Genomic DNA, 25666 nt, shown 5'->3' with positions numbered 1-25666 from the left:
ATAAACTCATCACTTCGACTGGGCATGGTGGCACATGCCTGTAGTCCCAGCTACTTGGGAGGCTGAGGCATGAGAATCCCTTGAACCTGGGAGGCAGAGGCTGCAGTGAGCTGAGATTGCGCCACTGCACTCCAGCCTGGGTGATAGAATGAGACTCTGTCTCAAAAAAAAAAAAAAAAAAATTAAAAAAAGTTTAAAAAAAAGTTTAAAAAACCCCTCATCCCTTGGGAATGGTTTAACTCTGCTGGTCTTCTTAAGCTCAGGCCTGTGTGTGCTGGGTCATGTAAAGTTGTTTAAACAAGTCTGGAACAGTCAATTGTGCAATAACATCATGATAGTGTTCTACTACAAATACTTATAATGCTTAATCCAAGTTCTGGGTCCTTTTCTGATCTTTAAAGATGTCTTAAAGAATACAAGTGATTTAACAATATTGTTAGCGATTCAACTTGGAAACAAAAATTTCATAGCACTCCTCTCCTAAGGAATATTTAGAGATTGGAAGATGAGCTGTTAAAAAAGCTGTTGTAGGCTGGGCGCGGTGGTTCACACCTGTAATCTCAGCACTTTGGAGGCCGAGGCAGGTGGATCACTTGAGGTCAGGAGTTCGAGACTAGCCTGGCCAACATGGCAAAACTCTGTCTCTACTATTAGCCTGGCAGCGGTGACAGGTGCCTGTAATTCCAGCTACTCAGGTGGCTGAGGCACGAGAGTCCCTTGAACCCTAAGGCAGAGGTTGCAGATAGCCAAGATTGCGCCACTACACTCCAGCCTGGGCGACAGAGTGAGAGTGTGTCTTGAAAAATTTAAAAAAGCTGTTATATTTACAACTACGCATGTGGGAAAATCAGCATTTTCTTTTTATTGTACAATCAAAACAAAACACGGACATTTATTGTTATCCATAACCCTAATTGTAAGTGTGTGCATGACCTTAATTGTTCTTGTTGCCTTCCTAAGTAAATATTTTAAAAATGACCTTTCTTACAAAATATTTTTTTTTTTTTTTTTTTGAGATGGAGTCTTGCTGTGTCGCCCGGGCTGGAGTGCAGTGGCTGAATCTCAGCTCACTGCAAGCTCCGCCTCCTGGGTTTACGCCATTCTCCTGCCTCAGCCTCCCAAGTAGCTGGGACCACAGGCGCCCGCCACCTCGCCCGGCTAGTTTTTTGTATTTTTAGTAGAGATGGGGTTTCACCGTGTTAGCCAGGATGGTCTCGATCTCCTGACCTCGTGATCCGCCCGTCTCGGCCTCCCAAAGTGCTGGGATTACAGGCTTGAGCCACCGTGCCCGGCCTACAAAATATTTTTATATAAAATAAATACAACTTTTGACTCGTTTTGCACGCTGGCATTTCTCATAAAATTTTATTTGGAGAAAGTTATATTCAATGACCCAATGGTATAAAAGTGGAAAAGGAAAGTGACAGCTAGAGATTGATAACTACATCCTCTGCAATCCTCGGAAGAAAGAAAGGGCCTCTTTGGGTTGTTTCAGGTAAAGTACGTCAATGGGACCATAGGAAAGAGAATTTCCACACTGTCTTTCTGCATCAGTGATTTTAATAGAGACTCTTAGTGGTTATCAACAACTGGTCAGTCTTTTTTTTTTTCGCACTGCTCTCTGGATTTGGACCTAGCGAATTCTGGGCTCAGTCCTCTTCCTCCATCTCTTTCTTGATCCAATCCACGTAGTTGAGCACTTTGGTGTAGAAGCCATAGCCCTTGCTGCACCCGATGCCCCAGGACACGATGCCCGTTGCTATCCAGCGATCAGTGTTCGGGTCCCTTACTGCAAAAACGCCCCCACTATCCCCCTGACAGGCATCCTGCTTTAGAGACGGGTGCCCAGCACAGAACATGTTTTGAGAGAACACATCCATCCTATTCTTTCCCCGGAGCCAGGTCTCACAGTCCTTTCGATTAGCTATGGGCAGACGGACAAACCTGAGGTCGTGAGCAATCTTCTCCTCCATGACCCCAAAGCCACTGACATAGCCCATCAAGCCCAGGTCATAGAAAGTCTCGTTGTCAGGGAGGCAGATGGGGAGGAGGTTGGGACCCAGGGTGACACTATTTTCCAGCTCCAGCAGGGCGATGTCCCCCTCAAAATTGTGGGACTCATCCTGACGGTAGTCCGGGTGGATGCTGACCCTGCGGATGGGGTGATTGGCCAGCTTCATGAGCTCTTCCACATTTGTGTGGCCCAGGAACACATCCAAGGAGGCGTTGCTTTGTGCCTCATGTTCCTTGGGATACAGGGTGTGGGCAGCCGTAAGAATCCAGCGGTCGCCCAGCAGGGCTCCACCCCCTCGCCCATGGATGTTGGTGAACACCTGCCAGGGGAAGTTGCCCATCTTGGCTTTTTGCCCTCCGATGATGCGCTGCCTCTGTTCCACGGGGTTCACGGGCTTCCCACACACTGAGGGAGAGAGAGGGAAGACAAGGGCAAGTCAGCTCCAGGTCCCATACCTCTTCCCTCTGTGGCCAGCCAGCTCCGTATTTGCCCTCTCTTTTTGGCTTCTGTCTCTTTTCTCTTTCTCCTCCCATCCCCACACCTCCGTCATTGGCCTATTGACAGGCTCCTCTCCTTGTTCTTTTTTTTTTTTTTAAATTATTACTTTTATTTTTTGAGACTCCTTGCTTTGTCGCCCAGGCTGGAGTGCAGTGGCGCGATTTCAGCTTCCTGCAACCTCCGCCTCCTGGGTTCGAGTGATTCTTGTGCCTTAGCCACTCAAGTAGCTGGGACTACAGGCATGTGCCACCATGCTTGGCTAATTTTTCTATTTTTAGTAGAGGCTGGGTTTCACCATTGTTGGCCAGACTGGTCTCGAACTCCTGACCTCAGGTGATCCGCCTACCTTGGCCTCCCAAAGTGCTGGGATTACAGGTGTGAGCCACCACGTCTTACTCCTTGTTCTTGTTTATTTCCTCCTAGGATGTCTCCCATTGTTTTTATTCTCTGATTTCCCATCTGCTTAGTGAAAATGCTGGCATTTCGGGATTGAATTCAGCACTCTTCCCCTCTCTCGCTTTCTCCTGGTATGTTCCCCTCTCTTCTCCTCTGTCTCCTTTTTCTGGGCCACACTGCTTTTGAGGCCCTGCAGGCTGCTAAAGGCCCTGAGGGTTGCCCCAGAGGGTTTCCACTCACCTGGCAAGCACCGAGGAATCTTCTCTCCCTTTTGTTCATTCTTCCAAATACCCTGTGCTGTGCAGGTGTACAGCCCTGAAGGCAGAGGAGGCAAGAATCAAGTTGGGAGGTGATGGGTAAGAAAACTAGGTTGCAGAGGCCAGCAAGTACTGAGTGTGCTCGATAGGGAGAGGGGTAGGGAGGAACAACATGGCAAGGGCCAAAGGTCAAAGGCTCAACTCTAGAAGGAAAAAATGTCGAGTGTTCAGAGGCTCTAGACCTATATTTTGTTTTAATGTCAAGTAAAAAAATCAGAATGCTTAACCATTAATATATGTTTGCTGTAATCCCTGTTTGTGAAAGTAGACATAAAAACCAGAAGGAATATATCAAAATCTTATCAGTGATTGCGTCTTAGTCGTGGAATCATAGATGATAATTGTAGCTACGTCTTCTGATTGCTGAAAATGTGCCACGCTTGTTGCGAAGCACTTTATCTGCATGATCTCATTTAACCACTACAGTGACACTTGCAGGTGTGTGTTATTACCCTCACTGTGGATGAGGAAGCTGAGCTTAAATATTTTGCACAGGGTCACATAACTTCTGAGTGCCAGAACCAAGGTGCAAGAAGTTTTCTGACTCCAAAGCCCAGCTCTTAATGAATACCATTTATAATCCAGATTTTTTTTCCTTTTTTCTGTGTTTCAAACCTATAATGCATGTGATTTCTAATATTTCAAAAAAGTTTGAAAAATACCCAATAATGAGTGAGAGTCATTTAGTAAAACTAGGTGCAAAAATCACAACCAGGTTTAGAGGGGAGAATGGAAAGGGGAATTTCACTGAGTTAGCTGTAGGGCTTATGATGGTGATGAAGATTGTGGTGTTGGTGTTGGTGGTGACTGTGGTGTTGATGTTGGTAATGGTGGTGGTGATTGTGGTGTTGATGTTAGTAATGGTGGTGGTGATTGTGGTGTTGGTGTTGGTGGTGACAGTGGTGTTGTTAATGGTGGTATTGTTAATGGTGACAGTGGTGATGGTGGTGTTGGTGGTGATGATGGTGTTGGTACTGGTGGTAATGATGATAGTGTTGGTAATGGTGATGGTTGTAATGGTGGTGGTGGTGATGGTGGTGATGATGTTGGTAATGGTGGTGTTGGTGTTGGTAATGGTGGTGGTGCTGATAGTGGTGTTGGTAATGGTGTTAGTAATGGTGGTGGTTATAATGGTAGTTGTGATGGTGGTATTCGTAATGGTGATAGTGATGATGGTGGTGGTGTTAGTGTGGTGGTGATAGTGGTGTTGGTAATGGTGATGGTAGTGTTGGTGTTGGCAATGGTGGTGGTGGTGATAGTGGTGTTGGTAATGGTGGTGGTGATCATGGTAGTGTTGACAATGGTGTTGATTATGATGATGGTGGTGATGGTGGTGTTAGTGTTGGTGGTGATGAGGATGTTGGTAATGGTGATGGTGGTGATGATGGTGTTGGTGGTGGTGTTGGTGTTGGTAATGGTCATGGTGATAGTGGTGTTGGTAATGGTGGTGGTGATAATGGTAGTGGTGATGGTGGCATTGGTAATGATAATGGTATCGATTGTGGTGATGGCGATGATGGTGGTGATTGTGCTGGCATTGATGCTACTGGTGGTGTTGCTGGTGTTGTTACTAGTAGTAGTGGCGATGGCAGTGATGGTAGCAGTGGGAGTGTGGTGAAGGCAATGGTGGTAGTGGGGACGATGTGGTGACAGTGAGCTGTTTATGCGATTTGAATCTTTTCTTCGCATCAGCTCAGATGCCTTATTCTTCAAACTTACAAGGTTCCTGTTAGCACTATAATTTAGGCCCCTGTAGCCAGTGTCCTGGCAGATACCTTAATATGCATTCCCTAGGGATTCTACTGGGAGAAATCTTAGAGGATACCCCAAGGGGATGGAAGGGAGGAAATTTCCATTTGCATTGGTTCCTACCTTGCTCAGACTCCTTGCTGCCAGCTCTGGTCTGCATCTTGTAATATGGCTCGTGGCAGTAGTACTGGATACGTGCCTTGTAGGTGTTCACCCCCATTGTGGTGGTGTAACGGAAGGCACCATTAGGCAGGTTTCGGGGCTGCCCACAGTCCTTGACTTGGAGAGAACACAGGGCAGGGTGAGAGCTGAGAATGACTATGCTGGAACTTCAGTGCGGGGAGTGTGAGTTGTCCACCCGCAGAGCAGGCTGAGAAGCTTAGAAAAGATAGTCAGTGGAGAGGGCCCTTGCAATGGACAGGAGTTTGGTGGTGTGAAATTCAGTTCTGGGTAGAGCCCATCCATCCTGCTGAGATGAGGGCTCACTGATTCCTGAGATGGGCCATAGGCATCAAAGGACAAGTCAGGGTGAGGGTCTCTTGGAAAGAGGCTTACTCTCGATGCCTCTTTCTTTCTTGGCCCAGGTCCTCAAGGCTGGAGGTGGGAAGTCCCCAGGGTCATATCCCTGAATTATGACTTACTCTTGCATCTGGGCATGGCACGATGCCATGTGCCATCATCCTGGCAGACAGCTGTGAAGGAGTGCAGCACCTGGTTCCCCTGTTGAGCAGAGGACAGAGGTGTCATCAGTGCCAAGAGGCAATGCAGGTCCCCTTGCTGCCCTTCCCACATAGGAGTAGAAGGCAATACAAAGACATCTCTCAGCTCCCCGATGACTGTGGCTCCCCCATGGATGTGGCTCCTTCTTCCTTCTCCCCAGCCCATTGCAGACAGGAGCGCTGAGCCACCCTGCAGCAAGTCAGAGCGGGACTAATTGATAGACCTGATCATCCTCTCTCTAGACTGTGGCCTGTTCCCACTGAGGTCCAATTGAATCCCACAATTTGTAATTAAAAACATCACAAGCCACGTTTGAGTGTTTTTTGTATCAAAACAAAAGCCTGTGCTCCAGGGCAGAACCATGTTTCTCTGGCTGGAGTCCCCGCCTCCAGGCCTGTAGCACTTTCTCTCTCCTGGGTTGCAGTTTTCCTAAGGACAGAGGCCTTCCCTGAAATCCTAGAGCCACCTCACTCCTTTGAACGGTGCTGGAGACGTTGATGTATGTGAAGTGCTGTTGCTGTTGAGCAGGAACAAGACTAGGAAATGGCAGTCTTTGAAATGAAAAGTTACTGGACAATATGAATGAGTTTTACTAAGACCAAAAATCAGCCAGGTGCAGTGGCTCACGCCTGTAATCCCAGCACTTCCGGGGGCCGAGATGGGCGGATCACTTGAGGCCAGGAGTTCGAGACAAGCCTGGGCAACATGGAGAAACCCTGTCTCTACTAAAAATACAAAAATTAGCCGGGCATGGTGGCACACGCCTGTAATTCCAACAACTCAGGTGGCTGAGGCATTTGAATAGCTTGAATCCAAGAGAACCACTTGAAATTGGGAGGCGGAGTTTACAGTGAGCTGAGATCATGCCACTGCCTGGGTGACAGAGCAAGACTGTCTCTCAAAAACAAAACAAAAAGACCAAAAATCATTCCATAGAGTTAGCCCTGGGAAAGATTGCAAGAGAATGTGTATGCGAACTAGACCGTCTGAGTAAAATGTAGGTAATGTGAGAAACGGTGTGACTTGCTTTAAATTCTATGATGTGAATGACAAATGCAAAAGTAAGGGCAGTGGGTGGTGCAGGCAAGGGAGGGTTGTAATATGAGCAAAGAGGTTGTTGGTCTCCAGTCTTCTGGACCCAGGAGACCCACCCAATCCTCCTGATGGAGATGGAAGCACCTTGGAATAAAGAACTGGTGAACTGGACTTGATGCAACATTCAAATGTGAGCTCCACAAAGGCTGTGTGACTTTGTGGGTTTCTTTTTACTGAACCTCCCACATCTAGGACAGTGCCTGACAGTAGACCCTTAAAATGTGCATTATGAATTAACTATGACTTGAGGACATGTCATAGGTCTCGTCTTTGATTCTGATTAAGTCTTCCGTGTGGACCTATTGAGCAACGATGGGATGTTCAGTCTTGGGTCTCTGTCCAGAGAGACAGATAATTTTTAGTTTACCAACTTTTGTGAGATTGATCCATGGATAAAACCATATTCCTTCCTGAATCTTCAGATCTGAGGACAGGACGGTGGGCCCGGGGTGAGACCACCAACATGTGTAAAAGAGCCCTGGAGCAGGAGGCGGGAGATTGGGGTCCTAGTCCCTGCCGTAGACAATCACTATGTGATGTTGATGAGTCACTACATTTCTACCCTGCCTTTCCAGTTCCTTCAGCTTTCTTGATTATTGGATGAGGGCAATAGTTCTTAAACTTGGCTGCACGTTAGAATCACCTGGGTAGTTTAAATAGTCTTGTTGCTCAGGCTCTACTCCAGATCAATGGAATGAGAGTCTCTGCTGGGGGCCCTTGACTTCAGTATTGATTGATTGATTGATTTTTATTTTTTAGAGACAGAGTCTGGCTATATTGCTCAAGCTGGAGTGCAGTGGCTATTCACAGGAGCCTTGAATGATTGGGCTCAAGCAATCTTCCAGGATTGTAAACTCTCTGTTTTAAGTGTGCAGCAAGTTTGAGAGCTGGTGGACCAGGAGTCTCTTCCAGCTGAAACGTCTATGACTCCAGCTGGGGTGAGACTAAATCCTCTGTGAACACATCATCTGAATTCCCCCTGGGATGCTGGGCCGGCTCTCTCCCCTCAGCCCTGGGCTCTTACCTCTATGAGCTGGTAGCCTAGCTTGCAGGTAGCAATGAAGTAGTCACGGAATTGGTACTGAGGCTGCAGGTTCTGGATGACGGTGAACTCATCTAGGGTCTTGGGCTGGGGACACTTGATGACTATTGGGAAGACCAGAGGGCGTATTTATTTGAGAGCCACCTGCCCTTCGTTTTTCCCACTTTTTCCCCATTGCTGGCCATCAAGGGAGGCCCCCAGGGAGCCTTACTCTCGGTGGTGTAGCGCAGCTTCCAGCCCCGGCTGTCCCCCGACTCATCTGTGAAGAACAGCAGATCCACAGCATTGCTGCTGGTGTCAAAGTCGGGGGGCCTCTGCTTCCCACAGAACTCGCCAATGTTCTTCCCGTTGGCATAGATCTGGTAGGGGAGGAGGATTTTTTTTTTTTGTTTTTGTTTTTTTCCAGCTTGGACATTTTTACACAGGGCCAACTGTGTAGTAGCCTGGTGGCCAGGGTGGTGGTGGTGATGAAATCCTGCCTTATGCATGTTTTCAGGGGAAGGTGGAAAGGGATCCCCACGACCCAATTCCAGTTGTATGGGAACTTGCCCAGCCCGTGGTTGATGTTGGCCATTCCTGCCCCAGCAGGCCAGGGGATCCAGGAGGGAGTTGGGACAAGAGGAGCCAAGTGCAGACGGAAGGGAGGAGAAGGGGTCTTTCAGGGGTAGGACGGCTGTACCTGTAGCTGGTCATAGGGGCAGTGTACTTGCTGGTGGTCATCAATTTCAAAAGGCTCTAGGAACTTGAGGTGCAAGGTGAGGCCCCGCTCCACCCGGATGCTGTAGTTGCAGCGCAGGTCAGGGGGGTAGGACCGGGGGTACTCCAGGCTGGAGATGTAGCCCGATGCCTCCGTGTACAGCTCGCTGCTGCACTCAGCTGTGAGAACAGAGCCGCAGGGCATCATGGGGGCGCTCTGGCTGGCCCAGCAAGCCCTGGCTGAACCCCCGCCTCCCTGCTCCACCACTCTGGCTCACCCTGGCAGGAATGCCTGTCCTCCTGAAGCTCATAGCCTGGACGGCAGGAACAGAAGTAGCCTCCAACGTAGTTGTGACACAGGTGCTGGCACTGGGGCTGGAGGTCCTTCTCCCCTGATTCGCTCTGGGAAGCACATTCATCAAGGTCTGGAAGGCATTCAGGAAGGAGGGTTAAGCTCCTGCTGGGAGACCTGAGTAGTGGCTCTGACCTTAGGGAGGTCACTCACCAGAGGCCTAAAGACAAAGGCATCTTTAGGCCACCTGGACCTCCAGGCCTCTCCAAAGCTCTCTGGGGACTGCTCCATGGGGACAGAGCCCAGGTTGACAGGCCTCGTTAGGGAAAGTTCTCTTGAGGGGAGGAACAAGGAAAGCCAGGCTTTTGGCTTCTTTGGATTCAAGATTCCCTTTCTTGGCCTCCATTCAATGTGGCTGAGGTTAGAGAAAAGGGATCCCTGGGGGGCTACTCACCCACAGCTTGGTAGTAGGCCAGGAAGCCCTTGTAGAACATGATGGTCCCATTCTCCTCGTTGGAGAAGTCCGTGTGGAAGGTCAGCAGCATCTTGTTCCCTTGGGACATAAATTCCTTCTTTCCTGGGGGGTTGCCCAGTGGAGAACCCAGTTGCCCACAGAACCTCCCCAGGTTTTTCTTATCAGCAGAGATCTGGTGGAAGAAGGACAAGGAGTAGGAAGAAGACCTGTTGTGGAGTGGCACACGTGGTGGCTCAGTGACAGTCCTCCTTGTCCCGCCCAGAGTGAATCATGCACCACATTGGCTCTGCTGGTCACTACCTGCTGGGCTCGGCTGCTGCAAACTTCCCCATGTGACTTTCAACTGTTCCCTGAGTCTCCCACTGACTCACTCTTACATGTTGTCCTGCACTGGGTACCTCACCTTTCCCTGTTTTCTGCTCCACTGACAGGTTTCAGGTCATCTCCAACCCCACCACCTCCTATGGCCTGTTCCCCTGGGGTCCTGGTTGTCTGTACCCAGCCTTTACCCGCCCCTCATTCCCAGAGCTTGGACAGCTCTGCCTTATTTTTGTCTTCAGATTCCACCTCAGCCTAATCAAACCATTCACACCTGGAGTGCCTCCTGACGCCCTCGGGTGAACATGAGCCCTGAATCCCACCAGTCTCAGCCTCAGCAGACATTGTCTCATCCCTCATCCTTCCTACTCACAGCTCTTCAACCTCTCCTTGCCCCTGCCACCAAACGCCCTCCCCCAACACTGCACACTCGCGAAGTCTTCTGGGTGGGGAAGAAGTGCCATTTGCATGTAATTCACGCATAACCTCCAGGGGTCTCCTGGGAATGGTAGTTATTGGACCTTCGCAGGCTCTGCTTGAGCCCTGAATCTCATTTTTACTGGATAGAGAAAGATGGGCCAGGGAAGGTTGTCACAGAGGTGAGGGTTCTGAGCCTACTGTCCTTGCTGAAGACTATTCCCGTGCTGCCAGAGCACACATTTCTCCTCCTCCTGTTCCTGTGTTCCTGTTGAGGCAGGCAGCCATGCCAATCTTCTCCTTGGAGACAGGGAAGCTGAGGCACGGTGGTTTCCCAAAGGCTCTCAGCTAGAGAGCAGATGGGGAAGGTTTTCTTGACTCAGTGCACAGTGAATTTCCTGAGTGGGTCCTGTCCCCTTCCTTCTCTGTGCTTCTCCCCTCAGTGCTCACTGAGGGTCTCTACACCAGTGAGTGCTCCATCCAGGGCAACCCTTGGCTCTAAGAGATGCAGTCGGCCATCAGATCTTGTGGGGCTGGGCTGTGTTGGGGGTGTGCATGCCATACAGATCCCAGATCCCAGAGGGTCCCGTTTTGTCTCCCCTCTGCCGCCCATCCTGCCCCTACCTTGACATAATCATAGAAGCAGCCTTCAGAAGGCTCCAGGTCAAAGTGCTGGAAGACGAGCTTCACCCCGTATCCTGTGGGGACTGTGATCACAGTGGTTGTTTCAAAGCTGTTGGGGTAAGGCTTGGGGAACAGAGGGGAAGTCACCTCCCCAAATAACTTCTGAGGGATGGGAATGGAGCCTCCTGCCCTGCAGAACAGGGCCGGCACCAGGAGGTACAAGAGCCACCTGCCAAAACAAAAGAGAGTGTCTGGAGTTGGAGGGGTTCAGCACTCTTGCCATGTGGGCAGTGGCCATGGCAGGGGATGAGATGGCCATACTGCTGGGCATCCTCCTCTCTGCCCACTCTGGACCTCACCGACATGTTCTCAGCAGGGGTGCCTGGGTGGGGAGGGCGGCCTTTGCAGCTGCTGCATTGGGTCACTCCCCAGGGCAGTGTCCAGTCCAGAGGCCACCATACTCCCCTCACACTCCCCTTCCAGCCTCCTCCCCTGCCCAGCCCCATCCCTCCCCTCCCCTTCCAGGAATAGGACTGGCTTGGGACCAGTTAATGGAGGGTGAGGGTTTCCACCCGTGGGTCTCTGAAAGGGCTCCCACAGGTTCAGTAAGAGCGTCTGGGAGAGACCATCTGTGGAGTGTGAGACACAGGCAGAGTGTCCCCTCCTGGGCAGGGGGTCCCCTCCTCTCGCTGCTTCCTGCCGTGAGCCCAGAGGGAAGAAAGGACCATGGCATGGGCTTCTATGTATAAGGTCTCCTCTGGTCCTTAGGAGGAGGGATGGGGCGCGTGTTGTGTGTGTCCATGTGTGTGCACAGTGGGATTGATGAGAGAAGAGTGTGTGAAGAGAGAAGGGTGTCCCTGTCTCCCTGAATTGCCTCCTATGTCCTGGCTTCTCCCCTGGCTTCCCCCTCCCTCCTGGGTGCCCATCACCCTTACTCACATTTCTCAAGGCCCGTGTTGAATCCTGGGCTCTCCTGACAGCGTCTTCGTGCACTGTGTGCAGAGGGAGGCCGCGTCGCGCACAGCAGGGAGGGGAGGGTTTTCTGTGGAGTGGAGGGGGGACCATTCCCGGAGGAATGTTGGAGGGAATGAACTATTTGCATAAACAAAAGATCTGAGTTTCCACTTTAATTTAGTTTTGGTTTTGAAATCCCTGTCGGTGGTGCCACCTGCTGGTCTATGAGGGAAAGGGCTAAGGAGACAGGAGTCTGACTTTTTAGGGCCAGGGAGCCTTTGGTTGGAGGCCCAGATGCCTCAGTCTCTGAATCTGATCAGCTTCTCCTTCCTTCCAAGACTTTCCTGGGGGGCTGCTGCTGTGTTTACAAGGTTCCTACCAAAGCAGTGGGAGACCACAGGTTGTGAATTCTCTTTTCTGGGCTGTCCTTTCCCATGACCCCGTTCTTCTTGCCGTCATTCAGCCCACAGCCCTGGTTCAAGAATGGCCCGGGTTTCCATGCCCAGGATGTAATGATAGGAACACTGGGGCAGAGGAGGGCATGTGGGAGTGGGCAGAAGAGAGAGGAGCTTGGTTGCCTTGGGGCCCTGGCCTGCTTTAGCCGTGAATGACACGTGGACATAGAATAGGGATGGCCATGTCAGGGCAGCCCTAAATCAGCCCTGGGTTTGAGACCCTCTGGGGCGGCTGCGGAGGGGGTAAAATGTCCCCATCTCCTCAGCATCTGCTCAACACAACTGCCAGGGCTGAAGCCGAGGGTGCGGGTGTGGAGCAAGAGGCGCTTGGTGTTTCTGAGATGGAGCCAGGCCCCTGGGAGGGATGAGGGACCCTAGACTCTCTTGTCCATGAGGCCATAGTGTCCTGCTTTAAAAATTTTGCTCTTGGCCACGTGTGGTGGCTCATGCCTGTGATCCTGGCACTTTGTGAGGCCAGGGTGGGAAGATCTCTTGAGCCCAGGAGTTCGAGACCAGCCTGGGCAACATAGTGAAACCTCGTCTCTAAAAGTTAAAACAAATAAAAAACAATTTCACTGTTTTTGGAAGGCTTTCTTCATCAACTCTCCGTGGCACCAAATATCTGACGGCACTTTACCCCATAGAGGGGCTTGGGCTGCAGAGCAGGCCTCTGTGTTCTTAAGCCTTTGTAGGCTGTTCTGCTTGTTTCCCTTATTAGATTAATCCCTCCAACCTCCACCCTTCTGCCCCCAACCCCGTTCATCCATTTTTGGGCTACCTGTTTAATGGCAAGGCACTTTCCCAGGCAATAGATTGCAAGAATTCACAGAGCTGATGCAGTTCCCCATCAGGCAGTGACCAAGTCATCAGTAGTTAGACAGCAGGCACACAGTAGGAGCAAGATCCACCAACGCTTCGAGGGTTTCTCCAGCAGGCCTGTGTGTCAGAGCTGAGGACTGAACCTAATGGAGGGCTGGTCTGTACTGGGATCAGGATATGAACCACAGCCTTGTTAGGTCAGGAAAGACAAAAGATAGGGGAGAAGGAAAAGGACTAGATCAGAGGACGAGAAGGAAGAGGAATCTCGTGTAACAAACTGCACATTAATATCCTGGCAGCAGCAGTGGGGTGTGTGTGTGTGTGTGTGTGTGTGTGTGTGTATGCACTGTATGTTCATAATGGAGGCAGAGGGAACGGGTAAGGAGGTAAGTGTTAGCTGAAGTTCTTCCATCCATCCTAGGGAGTCTCGGTTCTGCCTTGTCATTGTGCAACATGCTTGGAGAGTGGCGTGAGCCACCGCGCCCAGCCATGAATTTTATCTCAATACTAATTTTTCAAATGGTTGATTTTTCTGGCATGTGTGGCATCTAGGTAGGGAGATATTTTAGGAATAGAGAGCCTGTCTGCATATCCTTAAAACATATGGCACAAAAAGAGAGTTTCCTCTTACTTCAGCTTGTCGGTCTCTCTTCCTCCTTTTCTTTTCCTTTTTTTCCTTTTTTTTTTTTTTTTTTTGAGATGGAGTCTTGCTCAGCCACCCAGGCTGGGTGCAGTGGCGCCATCCTGGCTACTGCAACCTCCGTCTACTAGGTTCAATGGATTCTCCCCTCTCAGCCTCCTGAGTAGCTGAGATTATAGGCACCTGCCATCAAGCCTGGCTAATTTTTGTGTTTTAGTAGAGATGGGGTTTCACCATGTTGGCCAGGGTGGTCTTGAACTCCTGACCTCAGGTGATCTGCCTGCCTCAGCCTCCCAAAGTGCTGGGATTACAGGCGTGAGCCACCGCTTCCAGCCTTTTCCTCCTTTTCTAGTCCATCTCATTAACTTCCTTCATGCTTTTCCTCAGATATGTCTTGACCCCTGAAGAATGAGGAACAAGCTCCCTGCCTCTTCTTTTCTGGGCCTTCTTGATTGCCGTGTTCTTCCCCACCTTCTGCTTCTTATCTTCCTTTCTATTCTAAGGCTTTCCTTTAACCCCTGTGTCCCGTAGGTCCCAGTCGCAGCTGAGGCTTGTTGGGGGAATGGTGCTGGCAGGTGGCTACTCACCAGACATACACTGAAGAACCTCTTCCCCATCCTGTCTGTGCTTCCAGGTCCCTGGGGTTGTGCAGGTGAGTGCCCCTGAGGCGCAAAATAAGGAGAGGCAAAGAAATAGGCTCAGAGTGGTAGCCGTTGGTTAACAAGGAGGTTCCTGCAGAGGGAGCGTCAAGGCCCTGTGCTGCTGTCCCCGGGGGCCGGAGGGGTTGCCCAGCATGCCCACTGGCCGGAGACAGGGGACTGATCCACTTGCTCCTACCTGCTTCTGAAGGTAAAATCCTTACAAACGAGGAGCAGAGCTTTGATGGAGGAAATAAGAAAGGCAGAAAGCTTCACGTGGGAGGGCTTGGGGCAGTGATAGAGGGCTGACAAAGACACCCTAAAAAAAAGGCAGAATATAGACAGCCTATTTCTCTTAGGCTCACCCCATCCACCCCTACTTCACCCCCTTACCTACCACTGTTTTCAGGGTTAAAGCAATTTTAGCAAGATTTTAGGAACTGTGGGGAGATAGCTTGGATTTTCAGTAATCGGGGGAACATAAACAACCCCAAACGAACTCTGGAAAACGAATGTAGGATGTTTTTATGTTCCTTGTCATTTGGCTGTCCCTTTTCTCCTTCCCCAGACAACCCTGTCTCAGTGGGGCAGCACTTCCTTCTCAGACCACTTGTCCCAGGGTCCCTGCCGTCCCCTAGTGAAAGAAGCTCCTGCCTCCACCTGTGGGCGTTGGGAGCATCAGCAGAGATGCTCCTCACACGGGGCACCAGCTTCTGGGGTCCGTCCCGCAGACCCTGACCCACAGACAGATGAATAACGTACCCAGACACACGGATACTCAGTGGAACAGCAGCTAGGGGTCCTGGCCCCTCAGAGACACCAAGGAAGGTGCTGTAAAGAGTAGCCACCACAGCCCCAACTAGCTGGCCCTGCAGACATTTATTAGCACAGTTTTAACAGCAAAGACTTGAGTCAACACGCCTGTGGGTAATTAATCTGGTCGCCCTCACCCTGGGAGAGCAATCCTGCCCGCCACTGATCAAGGATTAGTTTTAGGACTACATGAGTAAAAAGCTCTTTAGATAAAGTCCTGTATGCTCCTATGTATCTATGTCCTGAGCTTTTAAGAGAACTCAGCTGCCTTCAGCCAAGACTTTTACAAAAGCTGGGCAAACTTCTTGGCTTTCCAAGAAGGCTTATGTTTATTTCCTCTAAAATCTTTCCCACCACCCTAACTGAACTCCCACATATTTTTCTTAGAGATGGGGTTTCACCATGTTGGCCAGGATGGTCTCGATCTCCTGACTTCATGATCTGCCTGCCTCGGCCTCCCAAAATGCACCTAAGATTCTCCCCAGTGGCCGACTGACTGCCTCTCTTCTTCCCCCTTTCTTCTGCCTCTGAGAAATAGCACTTTCTGTCCTAGGCTACTAGTGCCTGGGCCACACACCAATCTATACCTCTTTTTTTTTTTTTTTTTTTTTCAGGTGCATTGTCCTGTTTTCCCTTTTGGCATGGGTTTATGCTGAGCCTACTATGTATGGGGAGATTCTGTCCCCTAACTATCCTCAGGCATACCCCAGTGAGGTAGAGAAATCTTGGGACATAGAAGTTCCTGAAGGGTATGGGATTCACCTCTACTTCACCCATCTGGACATAGAGCTGTCAGAGAACTGTGCGTAGGACTCAGTGCAGGTATGTTATAAGCACAAAAAGAATAGAGAGAGAAGACCAGGGCTGAGGTAGTGGAATAAGGATGTGGGAGGGAGAGCCACCTGTACTCACAGTGAACTGAAGTCAAGTCCTAGGGGCATAAATGTTCTACTCTCTCTGTCCCTTCTCTTACCTCCATACCAAAATATTACCCTTTCCTAGCTTTTTTATTGTTGCTGTTGACTCTTCTCTTAGATAATGTCAGGAGACATTGAAGAAGGGAGGCTCTGTGGACAGAGGACCAGTAACAATCCCCACTCTCCAATTGTGGAAGAGTTCCAAGTCCCATACAACAAACTCCAGGTGATCTTTAAGTCAGACTTTTCCAATGAAGAGCGTTTTACGGGGTTTGCTGCATACTATGTCGCCACAGGTAAGGCTCACCCTTCTGCATGTGCCTTATTGACCCAGCTAAAAGATTAGAAGTGAGAAATCCACTGAGCAACACGTTGAATGAGGATTCTGTTTGTAATTCATACAAAAAGTGTTGACTTGGCCTGAGTCCCTCCATAAATCACTTTTGTGAAATTCAAATGCATGATCACATCTTAGTGGTGACGATGATAATGGTAATAACACATATTACATAATACACAGTAATTTATTGAGAGCCACTGTAAACTGGGTATGTGCCGGGGATTTTTCCTATTTTAACACAATCATCACTTTCACCCTTCAAGGTAGGTGTTATTTGCTCCATATAAAGATGAAGAAAATATAGACTAGGAAAGTTAATAACTTGCCAAGAATCAGATGAGGAATGTGTAGTATTTAAACCCATTCAATATATGGCATTCAAACCTTCAAATTCTGGGTACTTCTGTATCTCTCTCCAGGTTAAAATGAAGCTAGGACATCTCATAAAGCCAAACTATTGTTTAGATTTGATAGAAGGACCAACATCATATAAAGCAATGAATGTACTGATTCCTCCCTGCAGAAGGCATCATCATGATGTTTACCTTGCAGAGCGTCATCCCTGGAGCTGAAACGCTCTGTACATGAGAAAAGTCAAGGATCTCTGACATTAAGAGCTCCCTAGGCCAGGCGTGGTGGCTCATGCCTGTAATCCCAGCACTTTGGGAGGCTGAGGCGGGTGGATTACTGGAGGCCAAGAGTTAAAGACCAGCCTCACCAACGTGATGAAATCCTGTCTCTACTAAAAATACGAAAAATTAACCAGGCATGGTGGCGGTGCTTGTGTTCCCAGATCCTCGGGAGGTGGAGGCATGAGACTTGCTTGAACCTGGGAGGCAGAGGTTGCAGTGAGCTGAGATCACATCACTGTACTCCATCCTGGTTGACAGAGTGAGTCTCTCTCTCTCTGTCACACGCACACATACTGCCCTCCAGCCTCAGTGACAGAGTAAGGCTATGTCACACACACCACACACACACACACACACACACACACACACACAGAGCACTCCAGCCTCAGTGACAGAGTAAGGCTATGTCACACATAACCCCCCCCCGACACACACCACTCCAACCTCGGTGACAGAGTGAGGCTATGTCACACACACACACACACACACACACACACACACAGCACTCCAGCCTCAGTGACAGAGTGAGGCTATGTCACACACACACACACACACACACAGAGCACTCCAGCCTCGGTGACAGAGTGAGGCTATGTCTCACACACACACACACACACACACACACACCCCACTCCAACCTCAGTGACAGAGTGAGGCTATGTCACACACACACACACACACCACTCCAACCTCGGTGACAGAGTGAGGCTATGTCACACACACACACACACACACCCCACTCCAACCTCAGTGACAGAGTGAGGCTATGTCACACACACACACACACACACACACACACACACACACAGAGCACTCCAGCCTCGGTGACAGAGTGAGGCTATGTCACACACACACACACACACACACACACAAGCTCCCTTATACCTGTGTAGTGGTAGGGCTCGACTCTGGAACCATATGTCAGGAGAGTAATATAGAATAATACCAGCCTGAAATGTGATCCCTTGAGAGATCTTTAAGCAATAGGCCTTTTCTACTTTTTCTTATCCTTATGGTTTTGGGTTTAACCTCATTCTGCCTTCTTGGTGTTTGTTCTTGACCTCAGCCTCTCTCTACTCTTTGTAGACATAAATGAATGCACAGATTTTGTAGATGCCCCTTGTAGACATTTCAGCAACAATTTCACTGGTGGTTACTTCTGCTCCTGCCCCCCGGAATATTTCCTCCATGATGACATGAAGAATTGTGGAGGTGAGCTTGGTGTTAAGAGGGTTGCATGTTCCCTGGGATTTGGAATGACTGAGGCCCCAGAAAGGGCTTTGTCCACCCTTCCAACTTCGATTAGGCCCAGCCTTCATTTGGCATTTCTTCTTCTTTTTTATTTTTAAATTTACTTATTTATTTATGTATTATTTTTAAGAATTTCAATAGTTTTGGGGGTACTGGTGGTTTTTGGTTACATGGATGAGTTCTTTAGTGGTCAATTCTGAGATTTTACTGCACCTGTTACCCGAGCAGTGTACACTATACCCAATGTGCAGTTTTCTCGTCCCGCTTCCAACCTCCCCCAATGCTGAGTCCGCTGAGTCCACAGAGTCCATTATATCACTCAGTATTGGCATCTATTCTTAGTTACTCATAAGCTGAGATGAAGCCACAAGAAGGGAGGAAGATAAGACTACAGGGTAAAGTTAGTTAATTGGAGAAAAGAGATAGATGTCTGTAAAGAGTCTACTGGGGGCTGTTCATAACCAGGAAAGGCTCCATCCTAAGCAGAGTGATGGAAACCTAATAGGACTTGGGTGTTCCTGCTGATATCTACTGCATGTGTAATTGCTGCATCCCTCCAGTTAGGGCGGGGATCTCTGGTTAGTTTGAATGGAGAACTGTCAGTTTCTGAGAGAAGGAATCATAGAATAGTGCAGGAATTCCTTTGTTTGATGCTGTATTTGATTCTCCCTTTCACTTTTTCTCTCTTAGTTAATTGCAGTGGGGATGTATTCACTGCACTGATTGGGGAGATTGCAAGTCCCAATTATCCCAAACCGTATCCAGAGAACTCAAGGTGTGAATACCAGATCCGGCTGGAGGAAGGGTTCCAAGTGGTGGTGACTGTGCGGAGAGAAGATTTTGATGTGGAACCAGCTGACTCAGAGGGAAACTGCCTTGACAGTTTAGTTGTGCGTGACGGTTGATTAATACCCCCACCCTCAACTTACACAAAGAGATCTCTCCCTGAAGACAAAGAAAAATTTTTTTTGAGACAGAGTCTTGCTCTTTTGCTCAAGCTGGAGTGCAGTGGTGCAAGCACGGCTCACTGTAGCCTTGACCTCTTGAACTCAAGCAAGCCTCCCACCTCAGCCTCCTGAGTAGCTAGGCCCACAGGCGTGCGCCACCATACCCAGCTAACATTTTTATTGTGATTATTATTATTATTTTTTACAGAGATGGGGTTTTGCTATGTTGCTCAGGTTGGCCTGAAACTCCTGGCCTCAAGCAATGCTCCCACCTCGGCCTCCCAAAGTGCTGGGATTATAGGCGTGAGCCACTGCACTCAGCCTGAAGATAAAATTATCTGTTCTCCTGACCCTTATTTTCCTTCCTCTTATTTTATGTGACATTCAATGCCTCTCTTATTTTTATCTCCCATCTTCCAATTTTACCTCTTTCCTTTAGTTCTTTCCCTCTTCTGATTTCATCATTTCGTTCAGTTTGTTGCAGGAGATCAGCAATTTGGTCCTTACTGCGGTCGTGGATTCCCTGGGCCACTAAATATTGAAACCAAGAGTAATGCTCTTGACATCATCTTCCAAACTGATCTAACAGGGCAAAACAAGGGCTGGAAACTTCGCTACCATGGAGATCGTGAGTAACCTAGAAGTACCTCTTTGGTTGGTGATACCAAAGTCCCCAAACAATGTGGGATCAAAGCAGGTAGATGATCCAGGCACAATGGAAGTACCTGTGATCTCAGCTACCAGGCGAGGCTGAGGCAGGAGGATCCCTTGAGCCCAGGAAGTAGGAGTCTGAGTCCACTCTGGGCAACAGAGCAAAACTTTGTCTCTAAAACAAAACAAAAACAAAACAACAATAATTTAAAAAACAGATAGATTGTTGTTCTGATAGTATCCTGAGATTCTTCACTTCCTCAGGAAAATCTAAACCAGTCAATGGTTGCCAGGAATGCCTCAACCCCTAGTAATCCTTTAACTAGACCTGAGAGTGCAGACAGTTTGGGGGTGGTTAGTTGGTAATGCCATATGATTTTAGACATCTGCTATATTGGAATGTTAAGCATCAGGAATGAGGACAACTGGATGATTTTAGAAAGTGTGAGAATGATGTAAATAGAATGAGAGTCTTCAACTATTTAGTAATTCTTTTTTCCTGTCCCAGCTTCTGTTCTTTCAAGCAATGCCCTGTCCTAAAGAAGAAACTCCCACTTCTGTTTGGGAGCCTGCAAAGGCAAAATATGTGTTTAGAGATGTGGTGTGGATAACCTGTCTGGATGGGTTTGAAGGTTGTGGAGATAAAGTACCATCTTGGCTTCTCCCCAATCCCTGGCCCCAGATCAGGATGAGCAGACTGAAATTGTCCAGTTGTTTACCAAAGTAAGTGTGTGATCAAGGTATAACGCCTTTCCCATAAACACGACAGCTTAAGATCTGTAGTTCTCCCTTGTGAGTCATGGAGCTCCCTGGCCAGCTTGGCATTCTCTCTCTGCCTTCAGTCTTCTTGGGGAAGGGGAGTTGACACGTTGGGGCAGAGCTGTCTGTCATCCTCGTCTCCTGGGTGCTTTGGGTCAGTCTGCTAAGGCGTTCCCAAGCTTCTTGTGGTGAGGACTCCTCATTGATCCAAGGCCAGAGATCAATTCCAGTTTTGATTTTGGTTTCCCATATTTCTCTTCAGAAATAAGTGGTGATGTTTATTATTCTCCAGGGACGTGTTGGTGCAACATCTTTCTATTCGACTTGTCAAAGCAATGGAAAGTGGAGTAATTCCAAACTGAAATGTCAACGTACGTGTCTCTTCAAAGTGGAAGTCTTTCTTTTTCTCTCAGAGAGAATGGAAAGATCAGCACATCCAAATTCAGATGCATGGTTTCCTCTTAGGCATGGAGGGAGTGGGTTGGGTTTTTGAAGGGAAGCCAGTCATGGAGGCTTTTCTAGTCCAGCCCCGAATCTGTTCCCAGGCCAACTAGATCGGCAAGTTTCTTTCCAAGAAAGGGGCTATGGGATAGGCCGAGTTAATAGTCCCATGTGGGTGCATTTGTGGCTTCCACTGGGCCATCACCAATCGCTGAGAACCAGGCTCTTCACTACGGCTTTCACGGGGCCATCTGAGTTGGCATCTCAGTGGGCCAGAGACCTGAGAATTGCCAGTTGGGGAGGATGGCCACAGAGAGGCTGGTGTGGGGAGGTTCATCCCAGGTGTGCCTGTGGATATGGGGTGGGGAAGCAGTGAGGATGAAACTGGCCCCATGACTCCTCCTTGGAGGAAGTGGCTGTCCTGACCATCGCTCTCCTTCCTTCGTCTGGTAGCTATGGACTGTGGCATTCCTGAATCCATTGAGAATGGTAAAGTTGAAGACCCAGAGAGCACTTTGTTTGGTTCTGTCACCCGCTGCACTTGTGAGGAGCCCTATTACTACATGGAAAATGGAGGAAATGGTAGGTTTCTTCTACTGGAGGAGAGAGAGTGAGAAGGTGTTGGAGGGTAAATAGCATAATCTGTCTGTGCCGGAGAGAGTCTGCAGACAAATGAAGGCGATAGGACAGACAGTGTTCATCCCCTTGACTTCATCTAAAGATACACTTTTCATATGGAGCAGGGCACGCTCAGGGCAGCACCAGTCACAGGGAATCATAGAGGTCACCAGCTCAGCTTCACAGCTGCTGTAGGAATTCCCCTATAACATCCATTCCATGGGATTACCCACCTTTGGACCAGTTATTTCATGTACAGCCCATAGGAGCAATGCCTCCCTCTTTAAGCCAGCAAGCTACACTGACTGGCTTTCTTGACGTAGAAGGGCTGAATGAGACACTAATACGTTCTCTGCATTGCCTTTATTTATTTATTTACTTATTTTAGACAGAGTCTCACTCTGTTGTCCAGGCTGGAGTGTAGTGGTGTGATCTCGGCTCACTGCAACTTCTGCTTCCTGGGTTCAAGTGATTCTTTTGCCTCAGCCTCCTGAGTAGCTGGGATTACAGGTGTATGCCACCACGCCCAGCTAATTCTTGTATTTTTAGTAGAGACAGGGTTTTTACCATGTTGGTCAGGCTGGTCTTAAATTCCTGACCTCGTGATCCACCTGCCCCAGCCTCCCAAAGTGCTGGGATTACAGGTGTAAGGCACCGAGCCTGGCTGTATTACTTTGTATTTATTTTCCCAGTTTCTCAATGCCTTCTTTCCTTCTGCTTTGGAGATGTTCGCTTTGTCTCCCCTGGTGGGCTAGAGGCCTGAGGGATTGTTTGGAGGAAGATATTTTTTTCTGGCTGATTTAATCTGATTTACTACTTGAATCCCAGAGGAGCTGAGGCTCTGAAGGAACAGAGCGAGCTGTGGGGTGGATGGAAGAGGGAAGATGTGGTGGTGAGTGTGACCTGTGTTCTCTGTGCTATTCCAGGGCAGTATCAGTGTGCTGGTAATGGGAGCTGGGTGAATGAGGCGCTGAGCCCAGAGCTGCCGAAATGTGTTCCAGGTAAGGAGGGCCGAGGCTTGGGGAGAGATGATAGGCATGGGTGAATGGGAGTCACCTTCTGAAAGCAGCTGTAACCCTCTTGGGAAAGGACTGAACAGTGGCCTGCCAGAGTCCAGCTCAGTGAGGTGGCAGTAGCACTGTGCCGTGGGCTGTCGGGGTTGTGGGGAACCTCCTCAGCTACACTGAAGCCAGGTCGACTGCAAGGAAATATAAGCGTCAGCCAGCGACAGTTGGTGTCTGGTAATGTAGCTGCAGCGAGAAGATACAGAACTGCTAAAAACAGGGCCTGAAAGCTGAGAGTGAGTAATCAACATTCGGAAACAAGACTAGTTAAATAACCTAGTTATTATATTAAAAGTTTATGGCTGGTCATGGTGGCTCATGCCTGTAATCCCAGCACTTTGGGAGGCCAAGGCAGGTGAATCATGAGGTCAGGAGTTTGAGGCCAGCCTGGCCAAAATGGTGAAACTCCATCTCTACTAAAAATATAAAAAATTAGCTGGGTGTAGTGGCGGGCACCTGTAATCCCATCTACTTGGGAGGGTGAGGCAGGAGAATAGCCTGAACTCAGGAGGCGGAGGTTTCAGTGAGCCGAGATCATGCCACTGCACTGCAGCCTTGAAGACAGTGGGAGACGCTGTCTCAAAAAAAAAAAAAAAAAAAAAAAAAAAAAATTACATGGCAACAAGATATAGAGGAATTCAAGATTCAGGGAACGAGCGAGATCAAGGTTTGGTAGCAGAAGGCTGGGGCAAATCCAGTAGGATAATAACCATCCTGGATGTAACTGAGAGCTGAAGACCGAGCTGATTTGTTGTGTTTATTATCTCATTCACATCCTTGTAACAGCCCCGTGAGCTAGGTGTCATTAGTCTCATTTGACCGGTCAATGGGTGGGTGCAAGTTTGCAGAGTTAGCAAGTTGCGAAGGCAGGCTTTGAGCCCAGGTGTGTCTAAGTCCAAAGCCTGTTGTGCTCAACTTGGAGTCCCTCCTGGCTGTCTAGCAAGGGATTTAGGTAAGCAGCTTCACTTGAATTCAGTTATTAGTATAACTGAATGGTAATGGCACCAGTCACTGGGAGTGAGAGGTCAAGGCCAAAGAAGGAACCCCTTTCTACTTCCTAGGCTGACCTATGGTTTACTAGGAGGGACTCAGGTGCAACTAGGACTCCAGTAAAGAAGGCGATTAAAGTTTGATCTGGGCATCTGAAGAAGGCAGAAAGCTTCCCTCCTCCACCATCTGTATGAGAAAAGGGTTTCCAGCACTGGCTCTTGGTTGGGCACTGGCCTCACATGCCGAGTTGGGAGGTGCAAGGTGGACCCCTGCCTCCAGAGGGGCTGTGAGTCACAATGTGGATAGCGTGAGGCACTAGTGCATCTGGACTCAGTGATTCACACACTGCCTCTGGTTAACTGAGCTCTGCCATGAGCCTGCTATGACATCGGCAAAGCGGGGTGTTTAGGTAAGACCAGGGTGGGTCAGGTATTGAGCTTGTTGACAAATAGGATTGACCATTTTGTACTAGAGAACCCTGCAACCTAGCAGGTAAAATTCTTTGAGTGGTTGGAGGATTTGCAGGAAGCCAGTATCATTTCTTGCTCCTTCCCCGTGTTTTTTTAAATTCCTTCCTAGTCTGTGGAGTCCCCAGAGAACCCTTTGAAGAAAAACAGAGGATAATTGGCGGATCTGATGCAGATATTAAAAACTTCCCGGCCGGGCGCGGTGGCTCAAGCCTGTAATCCCAGCACTTTGGGAGGCCGAGACGGGCGGATCACGAGGTCAGGAGATCAAGACCATCCTGGCTAACACGGTGAAACCCCATCTCTACTAAAAAATACAAAAAAAAAACTAGCCGGGCGAGGTGGCGGGCGCCTGTAGTCCCAGCTACTCGGGAGGCTGAGGCAGGAGAATGGCGTAAACCCGGGAGGCGGAGCTTGCAGTGAGCTGAGATCCGGCCACTGCACTCCAGCCTGGGCGACAGAGCCAGACTCCCTCTCAAAAAAAAAAAAACAAAAAAAAACAAAAAAAACTTCCCCTGGCAAGTCTTCTTTGACAACCCGTGGGCTGGTGGAGCGCTCATTGATGAGTACTGGGTGCTGACGGCAGCTCATGTTGTGGAGGGAAACCAGGAGCCAACAATGTATGTTGGGTCCACCTCAGTGCAGACCTCACGGCTGGCAAAATCCAAGATGCTGACTTCTGAGCGTGTGTTTATTCATCCGGGATGGAAGCTGCTGGAAGTCCCAGAAGCACAAACAAATTTTGATAATGACATTGCACTGGTGCAGCTGAAAGACCCAGTGAAAATGGGACCCACCGTCGCCCCCATCTGCCTACCAGGCACCTGTTCTGACTACAACCTCATGGATGGGGACCTGGGACTGATCGCAGGCTGGGGCCGAACAGAGAAGAGAGATCGCGCTCTTCGCCTCAAAGCGGCAAGGTTACCTGTAGCTCCTTTAAGAAAATGTAGAGAAGTGAAAGTGGAAAACCCCAAAGCAGATGCAGGGGCCTATGTTTTCACTCCTAACATGATCTGTGCTGGAGGAGAGAAGGGCATGGATAGCTGTAAAGGGGACAGTGGTGGGGCCTTTGCTGTACAGGATCCCAATGACAAGGCCAAATTCTACGTAGCTGGCCTGGTGTCCTGGGGGCCCCAGTGTGGGACCTATGGGCTCTACACACGGGTACAGAACTATGTTGACTGGATAATGAAGACTATGCAGGAAAATAGCACCCCCCAGTAAGGATTAATCCAGATACATCCCACCAGCCTCTCCAAGGGGCGTGACCAATGCATTGCCTTCTGTTCCTTATGATATTCTCATTATTTCATCATGACTAAAGGAAGACACGAGCGAATGATTTAAATAGAACTTGATTGTTGAGATGCCTGGCTGGAAGTAGAGAGGTAGAGTTTGATCATAGAATTGTGCTGGTCATTCATTCATGGTCTGACTCCTTGGGGTCCTTTCCCCTGAGTACCTATTGTAGATAACACTATGGGTGGGGCACTCCTATCTTGCACTATTCCACAGGGACACTTTGATTCTTTGTTTCCTCTTTACCTGTTCAAAATTCCATTTACTTGATCATTCTCAGTATCTACTCTATATGTAGAATAAAGTATGTTTATA

At 49.0% G+C, this 25666-nt stretch overlaps 2 protein-coding genes across 3 annotated transcripts; one reads left to right on the top strand and one right to left on the bottom strand.

Annotated features, from left to right (window-relative positions):
- Positions 1-1346: 1346 nt before the first annotated feature.
- LOC105484220 (complement C1r) lies at positions 1347-11724 on the bottom strand. 2 transcript variants are annotated; one of them, XM_011745671.2, is made up of 11 exons: positions 11593-11724; positions 10654-10882; positions 9274-9466; positions 8806-8952; positions 8511-8707; positions 8043-8190; positions 7814-7935; positions 5616-5694; positions 5098-5253; positions 3149-3223; positions 1347-2419 (listed from the first exon to the last, which is right to left on the bottom strand). In XM_011745671.2, coding segments are annotated over exons 1-11 (2118 nt in total). In that variant the 5' UTR covers positions 11595-11724; the 3' UTR covers positions 1347-1649. The 2 variants fall into 2 exon arrangements, with proteins under 2 accessions (XP_011743973.1, XP_011743972.2); XM_011745670.3 differs by lacking the exon at positions 11593-11724 and adding an exon at positions 10975-11096.
- Positions 11725-13240: 1516 nt separating this feature from the next.
- LOC139356499 (complement C1s subcomponent-like) lies at positions 13241-25666 on the top strand. Its single transcript, XM_071070587.1, is given in 14 exon segments — positions 13241-13267; positions 14156-14173; positions 14728-14741; positions 15587-15794; positions 16008-16185; positions 17948-18073; positions 18803-19002; positions 19534-19687; positions 20235-20342; positions 20739-20840; positions 21364-21492; positions 22455-22529; positions 24162-24226; positions 24551-25666. Coding segments are annotated over 14 exon segments (2130 nt in total). The 3' UTR covers positions 25277-25666.

The sequence above is a fragment of the Macaca nemestrina genome, chromosome 10 (genome assembly GCF_043159975.1).
Source record: "Macaca nemestrina isolate mMacNem1 chromosome 10, mMacNem.hap1, whole genome shotgun sequence".
Lineage (NCBI taxonomy): Eukaryota > Metazoa > Chordata > Mammalia > Primates > Cercopithecidae > Macaca > Macaca nemestrina.
Note: the sequence above shows the minus strand (reverse complement) of the source record. Positions and strands in the feature narration are given on the sequence as shown.

What these genes read in the sequence shown, in the direction of transcription:
- LOC105484220 (XM_011745670.3), bottom strand. Translation starts at nt 11,018, where the DNA reads ATGTCGGTGAGGTCCAGAGTGGGCAGAGAGGAGGATGCCCAGCA. An exon ending in AGAGAGGAGGATGCCCAGCA is followed by an intron (nt 10,883 to 10,974) that starts GTATGGCCATCT and finishes TTGTTTTGGCAG; the next exon opens with GTGGCTCTTGTACCTCCTGG. An exon ending in GCCCCTATGACCAGCTACAG is followed by an intron (nt 8,191 to 8,510) that starts GTACAGCCGTCC and finishes CTCCCCTACCAG; the next exon opens with ATCTATGCCAACGGGAAGAA.